Raw genomic sequence first — 18,867 nt, 5'->3', positions numbered from 1 at the left:
CCAGCCAGAGCAACCAGCGCTGCGGGTCGGCCCTCGCCCTCCAGGCACGTCCCAGAGCCAAGTCAGAGGCTACAGCTACCAGCAAGCCAGGGGCGTGGTGCCGGCCCATGGGAAGACACGCAGGCACTATGACGTAGAACTACAACTCCCCGCATGCAAATATCTCTTAGGCCACAACTCCCAGCATGCAGCGCGCCCTCAGCTCACTGAAAACGTAAGAACTACGATTTCCCTCATCCAATGCGGCGCCAGTACGCAAGTCCCGGCACGCAATACCGCGGAGCGCTGCATGCTGGGAGTTGTGGTCTAAGAGGTATGGGGGAGCCCGCTCCCCAGCCCACATTCCCTATGGCTGGAGCACCTTCCCTTGCCCTGCCCTCATCCCGCGGCAGCGCTGTTTGCCAGCAGCCCCGCGCGATTCCGGAGATCGGATTGGCCTCCGTCACTCACTTCTCACCCACTCCTCTGTAGCGGCTTGTACCTGCCGGAAGTAAACGTTGCCGTAGTAACTGTCTCTGGGCAAACATTCTGGGCGCCCCGGAAATGGTTTGGATTGATCCGGCCATGTGGAGACTTTTATCGCTTTAGACACGGATCTCACTCGTGGGTAAGTCACATGGCCGCGGAGTCAAACATTTCCGAGTATGTAATTTAAATAAATAAATAAAAGCAGGCAGATTAAACTAGCTATTAAAAATGATTGGCCGACTCTTCCTACCAATGACCAATCAGAGGCAGCCACGCTCTGGCCGCAGGAAGCCGCACATGGAAGGCTCTGATTGGCAAGGACCGGACTCCGCCCCACCCCTCGGGGCTCTTCATTGGCTCTGTGTTTGGCGTGGTGCGCTCTGATTGGTGGCTTGCTGAGCGCCTTTCCCCGCCCCGCGTGCCGGACAGTGATAAGGCTGGGGGGAGGCGGGCTCACCTGGCTGGTGGTTTGGACGATTCAGCGATAGCGCCGTTCCGTTGAGCTCGAGTCGCGGGACAGGGGCTCGCTTGTTTTCTCCTGGGTCCGCACTGACACCGCCATGAAGCCGCTGTGGGGACTCGCTCTTCTGTGTGTCCTGGTGCTAGCCTGTGAGTCGCTCGCCCGCCCGCCCGCGGGTTCTAGAAGCTTCTGGCGAGGAGCGGTTGGGGCAGGTGGCCTGGGCCTGCGCGGCCTCCGCCCGGTGAATAAGAGGGCGGGGCCGGGACCCTCGGGAGTAGGGGCGCGGGGCTGTTTGAGCCCGGGGAAGGGGAGGGGATCTGCTCTGGGGCGAGCGGGGAGAACCGCTCGGAGTCCGGCTCAGCCTCCCTGGAGGCTGGCGGGGTCCGCGCTGGCTCTTTCCCTCAGGGGCCGGGGCCTGATCCTCGAGGCGCTGCCTCGCGCTGCGCCCGTGGTGGGGGCGGGGCCGCCTCCCGCAGCGGCGTTATCACGGGGGGGTTCCCCTTCCAGGGCGCGCTGGCCGGAGCTCCCCGCACTGCCCGACCCGTCATGGCGCTGGGGCCTGCAGCTCGGAAACCTTCCCTCCTCCCTCCCCGTGTCGCCCGCGGCGGGGTCCTGACAGGCGCCTCCTTCGCAGGGCGCGGCGCGGAAGGCCCCCCGGAGGGGGGGAGGTGGCTCCGCGCGGTGGGTCAGTTCTCTAACGCCCCCTGCCTCTTCCCCCAGCATCGGCTAGAGCGGAGGAGCTGGACGTGGACGGCACAGTAGAAGATGACCTGGGTAAAAGCCGGGAGGGCTCTCGGACCGATGACGAAGTTGTTCAGAGGTTTGTACCTATAATGCTGGAAAGAGCTGTGAACTCCACGTGCTGGTGACTGCCTCCTCCTTCTCGCTGGCCAAGGCGTCAGTATTGTGATGGGGGAGAGGTTTGTGTTTCTAATGTAGAGTCTTTCAGGGCAGTGGCTCTCAACCAGAGGTACATGTACCCTTGGGGGTAAACAGAGGTACAGGGGGTACATCGAATCACCTAGCTATTTGCCCAGTTTTACAACAGGCTACATAAAAAGCCTCAGCAACGTCCATACAAACTAAAATTTCATACAATGACTCCAGATACTATACACTGAAATCCAAGTACAATATTTATATTCCAATTGATTTATTTTATAATTATATGGTGAGCAATTTTTCAGTAATAGTGGCTGTGACACTTTTGTCTTTCAATGTCTGATTTTTTTGTAAGCAATTAATTTTTAAGTGAGGTGAAAGCTGGAGGAATGCAAGACAAATCAGACTCCTGAAAAGGGGTACAGTAGTCTGGAAAGGTAGAGAGCCACTGTTTCAGGGAAACGAGCTCTGGACTCTTCAGTCCCTTTACTTTCTTTAAAAAAGCAAATTGCCTATGTTTTGTGGTTTTATATTAACTCCCCTTAAAAGCAGATAAATGGTAAGTAAAACATCATAGCTGAGTGAAATGGTAACCAGATTGCCTTGTTACATGTTTGAAGTCACACAGATTGACATCTGTATTTACTTCCTTTGGTACCAGTCAGCTTCCTTCTTTTTGCTGATACTCCATAGGGCAGGGGTTCTCAAACGGAGGGTCGGGACCCCACAGGTGGTCACGAGGTTATTACATGGGGGTCACGAGCTGTCAGCCTCCACCCCAGACACCGCTTTGCCTCCAGCATTTATAATGGTGTAAAATATACAAACAAGCGTTTTTAATTTATAAGGGGGGGGAGTTGCACTTGCAGTGTAAAAGGGGTCATCAGTACAAGTACACTGGCTTGTGGCAAACACGTGCAGTACACTTGAAATAACCTCTCTACTGTTATAAAATAACTCAGTTGTATGCCTTCCCTTCTGTAGCATAGAGGTTATTGTATATTGTAACTTCAGAGTGGAGCCTTTAGACCAGGGACTGTGGTAGGATTTTTGCTGAATAGTAGAGAGGTCCAGCTTTTAAAACATCTAGTGCACTCACCTGTTATCAGACTTTCCCAGTAGTTTTCACACTTAGTATTCCATAGTCAAAATCAAATCTTGCAGTTCTAAACTGTCATCCTGATGTCATGGATTGTGGAATGTCATAGTAACCTAAGATCTGTCTGTTGCTATAACCACAAATTCACTTGTTCCTGCCACTGGACTAACTACATATTAACTGAATAAGGCCTAATAAAAGATCTAACTTTGTCTCCACAGAGAGGAGGAAGCTATTCAATTAGATGGCTTAAATGCGTCCCAGATAAAAGAAATCAGAGAAAAATCTGAGAAGTTTGCATTCCAAGCTGAAGTTAACAGAATGATGAAACTCATTATCAATTCTTTATACAAAAACAAGGAGGTAAGCAGTATGTTTATCTAGACCATGTCAACATGTATAGTTCTAGCATAAAGTTTATCATCCCTATACATTTCATTTTCAGATTTTCCTGAGAGAATTGATTTCAAATGCTTCTGATGCTCTAGATAAGATAAGGCTATTATCACTGACTGATGAAAATGCCCTTGCTGGTAATGAAGAACTCACTATTAAAATAAAGGTAAGAGCTGCTAGCTACTAACAGTAATCTGCTGATTCTTCCACCCACCCCACGCCCCTCCATTGGAAAATACTTTTTCACTTTTCCTTGCCCAAGCCTCAAATTTGTATTTAACATTCTGCCTATCCCAGTCTGTAAACTTAGACTAAAACCTTGGTACCCTACCGTTGGTTTGACCATAAAATCCTCAAATGCCTTGTCTTAGTGTTGTAGCAAGCATTTATGGCTGCCTCTGAAGTGTTCGTCTTTCTGTGGAGAGTGGCTGAACCACTGCATTGCTTCAGCAAGAGTGTCTTCCCTTATTGCATTAATGTGAATCCATACTCTGGCCAGACTTTTGCATAGCAGACTTTCTTCATGAAGAATCTTCAGTTTCTGTAACATCTCACCTGTAACTTTCAATTTTAACAAGATGCAATGCATGCTGTCTTCAAGTGACATATAACTGAATTTACCTCATTCATTTTCTAGTGCGATAAAGAGAAGAACATGCTTCATGTTACAGACACAGGTATTGGCATGACCAAGGAAGAATTAATTAAAAACTTGGGTACCATTGCCAAGTCTGGTACAAGTGAATTCTTAAACAAGATTACTGAAATGCCAGAAGATAGTCAGTCAACATCTGAGTTGATTGGCCAGTTTGGTGTTGGCTTCTATTCTGCCTTCCTTGTAGCAGACAGAGTTATTGTCACATCAAAGCACAACAATGATACTCAACACATTTGGGAATCTGATTCAAATGAATTCTCAGTGATTGATGACCCCAGAGGAAACTCCTTAGGCAGAGGCACCACCGTAACGTAAGTATTGCAGTTGATCCCCAAAAAAGCTTATTAAACTGTTGATGTATACCTTGCTCATTAGCATGTTATCTGTTCTCTGCATTATGAATAGGGCCCTACCAAATTCATGGTCCATTTTGGTCAATTTCACAGTCATAGGATTTTTAAAATCATAAACTTTATGATTTCAGCTATTTAAATCTGAAATGTCATTGTTGTAATTGTAGGGCTCCTGATTCAACAAGGAGTTGTGGGGAGGTTGCAAAGTTACTGTAGGAGGGTAGCAGTACCAGAGCTGGGCAGCTGGAGAGCAGCGGCTGCTGGCCGGGAGCCCAGCTTTGAAGGCAGTGCAGAAGTAAGGGTGGCAATACCATGATTCCCCCTGCTAAAATAACCTTGCAACTCCTTGTTGAGAAACTTGGGTCTCCCCTGTGAAATCAGTATAGTATATAGGGTAAAAGCACACAAGAGCAGACTTCATGGCCGTGAATGTGGTAGGACACTAACTATGAATCCTGTGCATGCAACTCTTCATTTATAGTGTCCTTAGCCTGGAATAAGTGCTTTTTCCTGAATAGGAATGACTTCCTGAATCAAAGCCGTGGTATAGGGACTTGAAAATAACTACTGACTAAAGGTGTTCAGGTTTTTTGCCAATTTTTCACTTTCTTGCATAGGTTAAGGATGTGATAAGATATTAACAGGTATGCTTGATTTCTAGTTTTACAAAGTTGGAATTTGTTTTAGTTCAGCTACATTACCTGAAAAAGTACATACTTCAGTACTCTAGCTAAACTGCTAGTGTTTTTTCTTAAGTGGACTTAATGATGGAGTAGAGTGGACTGGAAGAAACAAATGAACTGCCTGCAAACTTAAATACTTTAATAGCTGCAGTCAATTTCTGTGGGCCACATTGACAAAACTTTGTGGTAAGCTCTAATATAGGTTAATGCACAGTGTAGAGAATAACAAATGATCCCTTCAGAGCTGATCTCTGAACTTGTACTACTCTGACATAACTGGCTACTGTGTTGGCTGTCCTTTCTGCTAATGCAGTTGGCTTGTTTTTCCTATCTGAGGCTTATCAAACTTGAGTAGCAAGGACCACAAAGAGAAACATGCCATTCTCAGTTTTTTTCAAACTTTCCATTAACTTCAAGTGCTGTAGACAAGTTAAATCTTAAATTTGTCTGCTACTGACTTATAAAAATTGGAACTGCATGATTAATGTCTCTACCTTTTTTGCTGTTCACTTAGTACATTTCAGATTTCACTAAGAGAAACCCCTTTCTAGTCCTGATGGCTTGAGTTGCATGTACTGCTAGGAAGACTTTCCACAACTTAATGTGATGGGAAAAAAATGAAACCAGTGCTAAATGTAGTAGTTCCTCTTAAATGAGGCCAAACTACCTGAAAATAAAAATCCCTCTGAGCAGCCAATTTCAGTTATACTCTGGGACTGGCTTGGTGTCTAGTAAATGATGTAGAATTGGTTTCAAACAATGATTTAGATTGTACTAATCTGATTTGTCTTTAAGTGCAGTTTTCTAAACCTGTTGTGGTCTGCTTTGTTGGGCTTCCATAATCGGAACAGCTGTAATGGTACTGCTTTTCCTCTGGAAAAGGACAGGACAGCAAAGGAGCAGAGTAGACGGTCCCAATTTTGTTGGAACTTTCCCAAGGCTGTCCACTATTTGTGTTCTGATGCACTATATTTTTTCAAAATACTTATGAATAGATTCAAATAAGTAAAACTGCATTGAAATACTAGCTTGTCTAATGCTTGTACTGTCTTCTTCAGCCTTGTCTTGAAGGAGGAGGCATCTGACTATCTTGAGCTGGATACAATTAAAAATCTAGTCAAGAAATATTCACAGTTCATTAACTTCCCCATATATGTGTGGAGCAGCAAGGTAAATAGCTCTAACTCTTAACTAATTACAGTCATTCTATATACAGCACAAGTTTTAAAGGCTTGAAAAATCCATTTCCCAATAGGGGGCCCTCGTTCATCACAAAATTTCCTGAGCTGGCTGTTCTACAGCGTTTAAGCATTCTATGAAAGCACTTATCCTCATGGTTTCAAACTATTGGTTCTTGTTTGGCTGGTAGTGTTTCTCCAAATAGACTTTTCCAAAGCAGCAGAACTGACAAGATGCTGGTCAGCTTCACTGCTCTTCAAACCTGGGGAATGGGAGAACTTATGGCAACTTCACACTACTTGTAAAAGCTGAGCAGTAGCTGAGGAAATTGGAATCCATATGAAGATGACTCAAGAGACAGGTGAAGGGATAAGTCAGGGACCTATCCCTCCACCTCCACAACTGGGGGGAGGGGGGAGAAATAACTGCTGCTACTTCTTTCAAGAAGCTACAGGGTGGCCCTGCATATCTAATAGCAAGAAGCAAAACCAAAAGGTGGAAGCCTCAAGCAGAGAATGCATCATGGTGGAAATAAGTACCTGCTGCCTGTAGTTTCTGGGGCTTCTCACCAGGGTATTGTTTTGGGGCCTCACTGGAGGTTCACATTCTGATGTTGTGTATGCCTCTGTTTAGTCTTTAGTGTTAGTACAAAATTCAGACTAGTGGTTGAAAATCAACTTAGGTAAGCTTGTTTCTGCTGCAGCCCCACTCACATCTGTTGCTATTCAGAGTGAATTATTACATACTACTAATAATCAGAATGCTACAGGGTTTATCTTAAAGCATGGCAGTTGACCTGTTCTAGAGTTACTCATTCATTTAAAATAACAGCTTTTTGTAGTCAAATGGTGACTAGATTTGAAACTCTAAGCCCCTTAACTATCAATCATAAGTCATTGTTTCATGAGTGTGCCAACCAAGGAAAGGCTGTTTGACCAGGTCCTTCTGAAGCAAAGTAGACTTACAGCTAAGTGTTTCCACAGACTGAGACTGTAGAAGAGCCCATTGAAGAGGAGGAAGAAAAAGAAAAAGAGGAAACCGATGATGAAGCTGCTGTTGAGGAGGAGGAAGAGGAGAAAAAGCCCAAAACTAAAAAGGTGGGGGGTGGGGGGGTTGTGTTTTTTGCTTTTTGGGGGGGGAGGCGTTAATACACTTCAAAGCACTAGACAACTTGGTTTACAGTCCCATGTTCCTTTATCTTCCAGATGTGAATGATATATTTTTAGCAACAATGGTGCCTTCTAGTAAGTTTACCATCTGTATGGGGTTAGTAGAAATCTGCTATTAGCAAGACAGTAAAATAAAATTCTAATACACAATATTACACAATTGCCAAAACAGCAGACAATGTCTTCCTGTTCAGAAATACTGGTAGTACCTTGTGAATGGTAGTTCCATCAGGATTTCTCTACAAGAGGCTTTGAGACCAGGGCTAGGTGTACTGTAATGTATTTCTTATATTTGCAAGTAAGCTTCTGAGGGCAGATCAAGAGTCTTGAGCTGTTAGAGTTTATCAACAGCTAGCCACTAGATAATGCAAACTCTACCAAATGCAAACTCTGTGCTCCTAGTACACTACTGAGTACTTGGTGAAATAATACTCTGCAGGCGGAACACTACAAAGGTTGACAATACAGAAGTAAACTTTTTAATTTGAGATGCCTCAGTGAAGCAGTGACTTTCTTCCATAACTTATACATCAATAGCAGCAATCTCAGGCATGTGCAAAAGAGTTGAACAATGTAGAATTGGTTTTTGTTTTTTTATGCACAGGTTGAAAAAACTGTCTGGGATTGGGAGCTTATGAATGATATCAAGCCAATTTGGCAGAGACCATCTAAGGAGGTCGAAGAAGATGAATACAAAGCTTTTTACAAATCATTTTCTAAGGTAATATAGTACGCTTCTGGTACAGTACAATCTCAGTCTAAAGCAATGTATGGGAGGTGACAATGTGGAAGGCCAGACCCTTAAACCTACCACTAAACTTACCTTTAGTAAAGGTCCTTGTTCTGATTGAGGGGGATGGGGAAGGGAATGTGAGAGAAGTAGTGGGGAGGATAGTTGGTATGATCTCTTACTTTTGGGCAAATGCTGCACCAAAATATTAATTTCTGCACAATTTTAAAATATATTGTACATTTTGTCTATATTGTGTTATTTTTAGTCATGCCATTTTCAATTTATTTTGGCAATTTATTTCAAAATACTGGTCAGCAAGTATGCCTGTAACAATAGACAACAGATTCAGGAAATGTTTTTTGAGAAATAAAGTTCTTTATTAATATGCCTAGAAACCTATGCATCTTTGACAGTTCTGTTTCAGTGAAATTAAATATTTCTTTTAAACAGTCATTATACAAGAGTATTGTAATGACCTGGCCTAAGAGGGCAATAGTGTCCTTAAGGACTGCTTTGTGTGTCTGTCATGTCTAGTCTCAAGTTCAAGCTTCCATGTGTATAGTATGTTTTTTGGGGTCACGCCATCGTAGTGGGATGGGAGGGTTGGTGAGTTAGCAGTAGTTGTAAGATAGCAGGTGCCAGCATGGGGAAGGGAGACCCAGGATAGTCAGTGAGTGTGTGCACACAGGGGTTTGTGTGTTCAGTCATGCACATGGCTTGCCAGCCAACTCCCTTTCATCTGCAGAAGTGATGCCCCCATGCCAGGTATGGTAGGAGTGCTGGGTAGGGATTTAGTGATGGACGCAGAGGGGATGTGGATTCAGGCTGGCAAGGAATATAAGATGGAGGGTGGTGCCACTAAGGTCATGTGCACGCAAAGACATTGTGTACACCTAACTAATCTATTTGAAACACAACTGGAAGAGAAGCATCTTGGTGGAAATCAAATTCGGGGGGAATTCTGCAGGGAACATTAATTCTGCATTGCATGATGGTGCAGAATTAATCTTTGCAAATTAGACCTCCTACTTTCGTCATCCCCTTGCAAATACCAGTGATAATGTTAGTGGTTGTGTAATGGCTCTTATTACTGTACACTAGTATATTGCTTAATTTTTCAATTTCAATTATCTTTCCTCATTTTTGGTAGAACCAGGCTGCTCACTAATGTATTAGTGAACTATAGTTTACATGCTATTTAACATGGAAGTAAACTACCATAACCTTGGGGTTTAAGACTTCGGTCTCAATATTTAGTTGGCAATCTAGAATGAAAGGAAGATGTTAAATAAAATTTTCTTTCTAAAGGATAAATAAATCAGTGGTAGTTATGCACAGGTTACCAGCACTTAGTTATCCCATGAATTATTTCTAGATCACTGATCCAGCTGTTCCTTCCACAAGTGCAAACTCACAAGAATAGCTTTCTCAGTGTTTCTTTCCAGAGCTTGACTAAATAGTAACTTTCCTTCCACAGGAACACGATGATCCTATGGCTTATATTCACTTCACTGCTGAAGGAGAAGTAACATTCAAGTCTATCTTGTTTATTCCCACCACAGCTCCACGGGGCTTATTTGATGAATATGGATCCAAAAAGAGTGATTACATTAAGGTAAAAACATAAGTATGCCAAAAGCTGGAATAAACTTAAACATCCTTCAAACATTCCTAATTCTTTTATTTTTTTTAATCATGCAGTTGTATGTCCGGAGAGTGTTCATCACTGATGACTTCCATGACATGATGCCTAAATATCTTAATTTTGTCAAGGGTGTTGTAAGTATCTTGAAGTTTTTAACTGAGTTGGCTTAAGTTACTGTTGCTTCTACTTCATAAATTCACCTTTTTTCCCCCTCCCCCCAATTAGGTGGACTCTGATGATCTTCCTCTGAATGTATCCCGTGAAACCCTCCAGCAGCATAAATTGCTAAAGGTATTGTTATTTAGACATAATTTAACAAGCTACTTAACCACAAGGAGTGGATAAATCTACTTCCCTGGTTAAGTAACAGGATTGTAGCAAGTATGGGGAAACACAAAATACCCTACTAGCCATAGTTAGCCTAGATTCTTTCTAGCCCTATTGTATCTAAATTAGGAATAAAGTAAAAAAGCAAGACATCAAGCTTAACTTGATTTCACTTAATTAAAAGTGAAGATACAAAGTGGAATGATTCATGAAAACTCTTGCTGCAAATTCAGTTTATTAGATCTTCATTGGAAGAAAATGAAAAGGAGATGGCTACAGAAGAGTAATGTGAGAACCGAGGGAGTACTTGACAGATTGTCTGTTGGAGCATTCTTTGTAGATTGGTTGTTCTCACTGTTTATGTAACAGTGTGGGTGAACTTGCTATTTTGTCTCTGGAATGCTTAGGTTATTAGGAAGAAGCTGGTTCGTAAAACTCTTGACATGATCAAGAAGATTGCTGAAGAAAAATACAATGATACATTTTGGAAAGAATTTGGTACTAACATAAAACTTGGAGTGATTGAGGATCATTCCAACCGTACCCGTCTAGCTAAACTTCTTCGTTTCCAATCATCTCATCATGAAAGTAACACTACTAGTCTGGACCAGTATGTGGAGAGAATGAAGGAGAAACAAGACAAAATCTATTTCATGGCGGGGTCCAACAGAAAAGAGGTAAGAATAAAAATCTTTGTTATACAGTAACTCCTCGCTTAACATTGTAGTTATGTTCCTGAAAAATGCAACTTTAAGCAAAACAATGATAAGCAAATCCAATTTCCCCATAAGAATTAATGTAAATGGGGGGGGGGGGGTTAGGTTCCAGGGAAATTTTTTTTCACCAGACAAAACTATATATGAGATTGATCTAAACAAACAACTTAATACTGTACACAGCAATGATTGTGAAGCTTGGTTGAGGTGGTGAAGTTTCCCAGGGAATGCGTTACTGCTAAATGACCTAGTATTCGTCTGAGCCCTCAAGGGTTAACACATAGTGTGAGGCTACATTAACAACAAGGCAGCACCAATGGAGGGAGGGGAGACACATGCCCTGTGTGTGGGGGGGAGATGCACATTGCCCCTTTAAGTATGCTGACATCACTCTAAGTACATTGCCTTTTTAAGTAGATCAGGCAGTTGAGACTGCAGCTGTGGCCAGCAACAGCAAGCTCTCTGTCCTGTCCCCACCCTGCTCTATATGGAGAAGGGGTGAGCAGGGCGGAGAGGGACACCCTGACATTAGCCCCCCCCTCCTGCACAGCAAGCAGGAGGCTCCCAGGAGCAGCTCTAAGGCAGAGGGCAGGAACAGCACATGGCAGTGGAGGGAGGGACAGCTGAACTGCCAGCAATTGATAGCCTGCTGGGCAGCTGCCCCACAGGGAACTTAGGAGAGTAGGGAGCTGATGGGGACAGCTGCCAGTCCACCCTGGTTCCAAGCCCCCAGCAGTTAGCTGGCTGAATTATACAGCAATGGAATTCAATAATTTAGTGTCAAGCAATATTAAAATTGTTTCTAATTAATTTGTCTTTGTAGGCTGAATCTTCACCATTTGTTGAAGGTCTTCTGAAAAAGGGTTATGAAGTGATCTATTTGACTGAACCTGTAGATGAATACTGCATTCAAGCTCTGCCAGAATTTGATGGCAAGAGATTCCAGAATGTTGCTAAGGAAGGAGTGAAATTTGATGAAAGTGACAAATCCAAGGAGAGTCGGGAAGCTTTGGAAAAAGAATTTGAGCCACTCGTAACCTGGATGAAAGACAAGGCGTTAAAGGACAAGGTACAAATACTATGTTCGCAGGAGCATTATTTTGCATCTGTCTTTTGTGTGTGCGTGCACACACAGACACAGACACAATCCTTTAATTTTTAATTTTACACCCTCATCCTTGCAGTAGACTTCATTTCATTTATTTGTCCCCCTGGGGACATAAACTTCATTTCTATATGAATGTACATAACTTTCTAAAAAGCACTTTGCTCACCTCTCAATGGCTTTTAGAAGACAAAAATACTAATGGGATATTAGGACTCTGATTTCCAATGAAAAGCTCTCAAAGCCACCTCATAAGTATTTATAACACATTATAGGACTGTATTTGAATTTTACAGACTTTAGTAAAAACTAACTTGATCTCAAAGATGAGAACTGCAAATTTGATCTCTCGAATTATTGCAGTAATGAAGAGATAATGAAATAGGTAAACACTTCTCTTGTTCGTTAGAGGTTCCCTCAATCTCTACTTTTTTTTTTTTCCCCTAGATTGAAAAAGCGGTGTTGTCTCAACGCTTAACTCAGTCTCCATGTGCACTGGTGGCTAGTCAGTACGGATGGTCTGGCAACATGGAAAGAATTATGAAGGCTCAGGCATACCAGACTGGGAAAGATATCTCCACAAAGTAAGCTTTCATACCTGTATATCATGGTCTACCAACACCACAAATATGAGCCACAGTTAGTATGCATTTATGACTTGCCTAACAGTGCTCCATATTGATGATGGACCTATAAGAGAAATAATCCTCATTTAACTATTTTTCATCTCACAAGGACTTAAGTATACAATCATCACTGAATTTTATACATATTTACAGGACTTGATTTAAAGGCGTCCAGTCACATAGTTAATAGCCCAAACTACAAAATCATGTCAGTGTATATATACATACAATGAAAGTTTCAGTGTAAGTCTTTTGTATGCAGACATTCCCCTGCAGTGTTAACAATAGTAAGGCTCTAGACCAGATAGGTTTTTACTAATGGTAAAAGCAAGCTGATCAGATTCTGAAAACTCAGGCCTAATCTTTAAGTTAACCTGTCTTGAATACCTTAAGTGTTTAAATTGTTTGACAAATCAGAACTTTCTGTGCATTGGAGTAATAGTGTAAATAGGTGGTCTGTCACAACAGTGGTGACTGTAGGTTATTCAGAAAATACTTATAAATGCATCCAACAGTGTTACATTAAACTGTTTTAGAAAGGGAAGCCTACAACAAACTCTTAACTGAATCCATCTAGTGTCTAAGCATTGAAAGTGTTTATTGGTTTGTAATCCTCTTGTAGCTTCACAAACTGATGCTACTGAAGCATAACCGAATGAATTGATAAGCATCTGCACATATCAAAGAGCAGAACAGCAGTGTAAACTAAGTATTACATGTAAAGCTGACTTTCTGCACCTTAGTTGTCTTCCAGAACTTGAACTTATGTACTATTCTGAAGTAAGCCAAGCCTTAAACATTAGAGGGCAAACTAAAGTGGTACTACTGGTTTTTAAAAAGCTAGCTACTAATGTAATTTTCTTCTTGTAGTTACTATGCTAGTCAGAAGAAGACCTTTGAAATTAACCCTAGACATCCGCTGATCAAGGACATGCTCAGACGCATCAAGGTAAAAGACGTTACAAAGCAGAGATATATTAACTGTTTGGCTGCATTGAACCCTGATTAATGGCTCTTCCTTAATTTTCCAAATCAGGAAAATGAAGATGATAAAACTGTTGCAGATCTTGCAGTAGTTCTGTTCGAAACAGCGACCATAAGATCAGGCTATATGTTACCAGACACGAAGGAATATGGAGAGAGAATAGAAAGAATGCTTCGTTTAAGTTTAAACATTGACCTTGATGCAAAGGTGAGCTTCCTTCACTTTTGGGTAATGTTTGATGCTCAGTGGTCTTAATTTTCAAAGCACTTTAAAAAAATAAAATCAAAACTTCCACTTAAGACAACTTAAGGGGTGTGTGCATGTATGGGGAATATGCGTATGTCTACACAGCATTCTGGAGTGAGTGTTCCTGGCCCAGGTCAATAGACCTGGGCCAGCAGGGCTTCAGCTAGTTTTTTTTAAAAAAAAAGGCTGTATAAGCTACAGAGTGAAGTTAGACGGTGCTTTGAAGTTGGGGCTATACAGCTGTTTTTAGAGCACAAGCCCAAGTCTGTCAACCTGGGCTTGGAAAGATCACTCAAATACTGTGTAGATGTTTTCCAAGTAACAGTTTGGGGACCTAGTTAATAGTATCTAGATCAACTTGCAGTATATCCAGCTTCTCTGCACACAAAGGTGGGTCATTAATGACCCAGTTCTGATTTACTGGCCACTTTCCAAAGCTGCTCTTTAGTTCTGTCATTTTGGCACTTTTCCCCCCTTGTGACTCAGCACCAGCTGAAGACAGTGCAGTGTGCTTGTATGCTCTACCTCAACACTCGTCTTCCCCCAAATTTGTGGCTATATGGAGATAGCTATACTAGATGTGCCCACTGGGGAATTGCCACACTTAAAGAAATCCACATCAGGGTATATGGGCAGGTCTTGCTACCTGAGTGGTGCAAAGGCAGGTGAATGGGCCAGAAAGGTGAGCCTCTGGGCCACTTTCAGTCCTATCTACCAGACTACACTACCTCTAGTGAATCTTAAAAACTAAAAGATATACCAAAACAGTTCAGTTCATTGCATTTTATGTACAACTTCATTTAACATCCAATAGCTAGATGTATCAAGCAAGTGATTAAATCTGTTGCCTTGCTTCACTAAAACGCATTCATTCTCCGTTCATACAGTAACTTCCAACTGAATCTTGCATATATCCTCTGTACCATTAAGACAGATAAGCAAATTGATCTATTGAGGGTGGAATAACAAATAGCTTTATTTCATGTTATCTAAGGTGGAAGAGGAGCCAGAAGAACCTGAAGACACAGCTGAAGTAGAGCAAGATGAGGAGGAAGAAGTAGAAGCTGAAGGTGATGAGAGCGAAACAGAGAAGGTCAGTTCTCAGAATAACTCTTCATTACTACAGTCTCTAATTCAGATTTTTCTAAACCTAATGAAAGTAACATTTCAAAGTGAACAGTTTGTTTTCATGGAGCAAACAAAACATGGCTTCATTGAGGCATAGTGTAGATAAAACTTGTGGAACTCCACTGTATAGCAAAGACTTACGATATGCTTTGACATCAAGCAAGCTGCTACTTGCTGAACTTGTCAAAGGAGACTGAGATAAATCGCTTCATTTTGTAGTCTAAGGCTCGATCTAAACTGGGATTTAGGCAAGACTACTTCCCTAAGGCACTTGGTATATGCCTGTCCTGATTCTAGTAGATAGGAAACTACTAACTTCTTTAAGTGCAGAAGAGCAGATTGGGAAGTATAACTTGTTGTTGGAGATGGACTATTTAGCTAGTGGCTGAACTTTGCTGAATCTGTGGTCAGAAATAAGTTATTTTTTTATTAGAATGCTACACTTTCTAATAAAACTGGGAACTGTTTGTATTTCCAGTTGATCATGTTTCCAGTTGATCACGTTTCAAGGTTAAAGTTGATTACTGAACACCCACAAATGGAATTTAAAGTAACCCTAGTTTTTTTAAGATGTCTGCAACTATTTTAATGCAGAGAGTCACAAGCTGTGATGCTCTGGGACTCTTCTCCTTTCAGTACTGCAGTTCCCTACTGCTTCATTCCCAATTCTGAGGACCAGCTGGAAGGGTTATTGAACCAAACAGACTAAATTATTGGTTCCCAGGAGTTTAGGTTGGGGGAGGGCCTCTTCTATTTAAATAAATCTGTTCTGATCTTGTGGAGATTGGTCCTGGTGTTCAGTCACCTACCTGAAGTGGTTGGCTCCTATAGCCTGTATCTCTTGCCTGTAAAGCTGGAGTTTGCATGGTGGTGCTTTGCTTAATTGTACCCAAGAATCTAAGGCTGCTTTTAATGAAGTACTTGCCCAGGAGTAGGTTAGTGAGGGGGTAAAAATGACTTATAACAGAACTGCTCCCTGTATCTGGACTCATAGCTGCTTAAATTTACCTGCCACACCTACTCTGAGCTGCTGAAGTAGTAATGCTATGGGAGGGAACTCTATTCTGTTTTAGCTTGCTAGTCCACACTATTGAATTCCTGTTAAGATCTCAACGGTCATAACCAGAAAGCTAGTAGACTTCTCAGCATTGGTAGTGTTGGTAAGGGGGGGGACTTACAAACTGAACAGAGATGGACCGCAGTGGTCATTGCATTCCAAAGGTGGCCTACAGTGGAGAAGTTGGGGTTTGCCCTTTTTGTTGCTCTGATATAAAGGGCCTGGAAGGCTTTTTTAAAAATTAATTGTTCTAGATTAAATAGCAGATCATATCTTCCCCTCCAGTTGGACAAGCTTACAACTGGAGCCCCTGTAGAGACAGGGTGGTCTTAGACAATTGACAGATCTTTAAGATCACTTTCAGTTGTTAAATGAGTGTGAAAAGGTACAAAATCCCTTCTTAAAAGGGACTAAAAATCCTTTGTCACAGGCATTACAAGTGCTGTGAAAATGAGAAATGCAGCAAATGTGGCACTGCAGAAACTGGCCTTTGGAAGCCTCATATAATGCATGGAAGGCATTGTTTTCAGTATATAAAGATCTATAAATTGAGATGACTCTAAGTTGCTCTTTTTTAAACTGTTTTGAGACCATAAACTTAACTCTCTCTCATCTTTGCAGGACTCTACAGATGTAAAAGATGAACTGTAAGCTGCACTCAACTAGCATCCTGTCTGGGGTGAGGAGGGAATGTGAATTAGATTGTTCAGTTTTTCACTGTAAAATGTTGAGGGGGGTGTTGTGGGGGTTATGGGCAGAGGAGGATTTTTTAAGTTGCATTTTTTTAAAACATTCCTCATGAATGTAAATTTGTACTATTTAACTGACTATTCTTGGTGTAAAATCTTGTCACGTGTACAAAATAAAAATGTTCCCAAACACTGTGTGTAAACGCTACACTAAAGGGTCACTGTCATCTGGCATATAAGCCAGCACTACTTTGTTCCATGTTTAATAGCTGTGGGGAATATCTTTTCTGCTGTCAAAGTGAGACTATTCACTTCTCTTGTGGAGAGACGTAGGATTAACCTTTAAAGATCATACATTTGGGCAGTGAGGAGACTAGGAGAAGCTGTACAAGTATCACTTCAAGTACAGAACTACTACATCTTATTGTCAAGGCTGAAAATGCAAAGCAGGCTTCTAAATGCACTGGAGCATCTTACCACTCAGGGTTTGAAGGGTCAGCTTCAGAGCTTGCTTCAAAGGGGGCTGGGTATAGCAAATACAAATGATTTTAATTGCAAACTGCATTAAAATGTTCATTGATTGTATAAATGTCTTCCACCTCTACTGCACAAGATGAATAGACTATTGCCATACTAAATGGTAGGATGTAGAAGTTACTGAGGTTCAAAGACTAAAGTAGTTAGAGTAAGTTAAACTTGTTTCTACAATCTGCTCAGTAGTCTAGTGCACCATCCATCCACATTTATGGCTCTTAAGTACAAGTTGGAACACTTGTCTTGGACTTTGAAGAAGTAGACTAATCCTCAAACATATCTGTGAGTGAGGCAGGTGCGGTTGCTGAACCAGAAAGGGGAGGTGGCTTGCCTAAGGCCACATAGCAAATTGGTGGCATGGATGGGAGTAGAACGTGACCTTTGTCTTCCTATCCAAAAACAGCAGGAGCTGGAGGAATTGGTGTAAAACTTAAATAGTTGAATGTTTTTCTGGTCACTTAAACTGACTTAGCACCTTTATCTTTTTGTAATTTCTCAAACTGCTGACTGCATATGGTAAACACTTAACAAATACAAATAAAATAGGTCTCTTCCTTACTACACAATGTATTAAGTTCAGAATTCACATGGGCTGTAGGTCTCCCAAAAACTCCTGTTGGGCCAAATATAGTTGGGGCTGTTGCTCATACTAATCTTAAGATTCTGAAGAGCTATGATGAAGTAAGAAGCCATGGAGACTGACTTGATTACTGTGCTAAACCCCAACTTCAAAGTGTACAGTAACTCCTTGCTTAATGTTGTAGTTATGTTCCTGAAAAATGCACCTTTAAGTGAAATTAATGTAAATAAGGTGGATTAGGTTCCAGAGAAATTTTATTAGTGTGTGTGTTTTAAACAAACAATTTAATACTGTACACAGCAATGATGATTGTGAAGCTTGGGTGAGGTGGTAAAGTCAGAGTGTTTGATATTTCTCAGGGAATGATTTACTGCTAAATGATGAACTAGAACAGCTGAGCCCTCAACATTAACACATTGTTAATGTAGCCTCACACTTTACAAAGCAGCATAAATGGAGGGAGGGGAGACAGCATGGCAGACACTCTCACCTGTGTGTGAAAGATGTACACTGACCTCACTAAGTCAGGGGTCAGCAACCTATAGCACACATGGCATGCAAGCTGATTTTGAGTGGCATGCTGCCTGCCCACTGAGAGGAGGAGGAGGAGGGGCCAGAAAGCACCATGCTGGGGGAAGAAGCTAGGGGGAGGGAAGCTTGGCTGCCACAGGACCAAGCTCCTGCCCTGGCAGGGGAGAGCAGTGGGGGCAGTGTCCCGGTCCCCTGCCCACCACTCCTGCAGCAGCCAAGCTTTCCTCCTCCCCCACTTCTTCCCACAGCTTGGTGCATTCTGGCCCCTCCTCCTCCCTCTCCCTGCTGGTGATGGCCCTTGCAAGGGGGAGGGGGAAGAGCAGCAACATGCACACAGCTCCATAGAGGCGGCAGAGAGAGGTGGGAATGGGGTGGAACAGAGCATATCCCTCCCAGCCCCCTGCCATAAGACGGGCAGGGGGCTGGGAGCACCCCCATGAGCTGAGCACCCCAGCCTTCTGCCCTGCACCTCCACACACACCCCAGCCCTCTGCCTTGACCTCAAGTCCCCCCCCTCAAAACCCAGCCCTCTGCCCTGACCTCCCCCCAATACCCAGCCTTCTGCCCTGCACCCTCTGCCCTGACCTCCCCCCAACACCCAGCCTTCTTCCCTGCACC

At 42.6% G+C, this 18,867-nt stretch overlaps 1 protein-coding gene across 1 annotated transcript; it reads left to right on the top strand.

Moving 5' to 3' along the window:
• The first annotated feature begins 913 nt into the window (after positions 1-913).
• Positions 914-16,796, top strand: HSP90B1 (heat shock protein 90 beta family member 1). The gene is made up of 18 exons (XM_024198767.3): positions 914-1,077; positions 1,649-1,748; positions 3,131-3,272; positions 3,355-3,471; positions 3,943-4,274; positions 6,058-6,169; positions 7,162-7,275; positions 7,952-8,068; positions 9,558-9,695; positions 9,782-9,859; positions 9,951-10,016; positions 10,460-10,729; positions 11,592-11,837; positions 12,321-12,457; positions 13,370-13,448; positions 13,536-13,691; positions 14,725-14,823; positions 16,537-16,796. The coding sequence occupies exons 1-18, from the start codon at positions 1,029-1,031 to the stop codon at positions 16,564-16,566; spliced, it is 2,382 nt and encodes a 793-aa protein (XP_024054535.1). The 5' UTR covers positions 914-1,028; the 3' UTR covers positions 16,567-16,796.
• The last annotated feature ends 2,071 nt before the right edge of the window (positions 16,797-18,867 follow it).

The sequence above is a fragment of the Terrapene carolina genome, unplaced genomic scaffold (assembly GCF_002925995.2).
Source record: "Terrapene carolina triunguis isolate 2854851 unplaced genomic scaffold, T_m_triunguis-2.0 Scaffold247, whole genome shotgun sequence".
In the NCBI taxonomy this organism is placed as follows: Eukaryota; Metazoa; Chordata; order Testudines; family Emydidae; genus Terrapene; species Terrapene triunguis.
The sequence above is the reverse complement of the archived record's forward strand: the minus strand, read 5'-3'. Positions and strand labels throughout refer to the sequence as shown.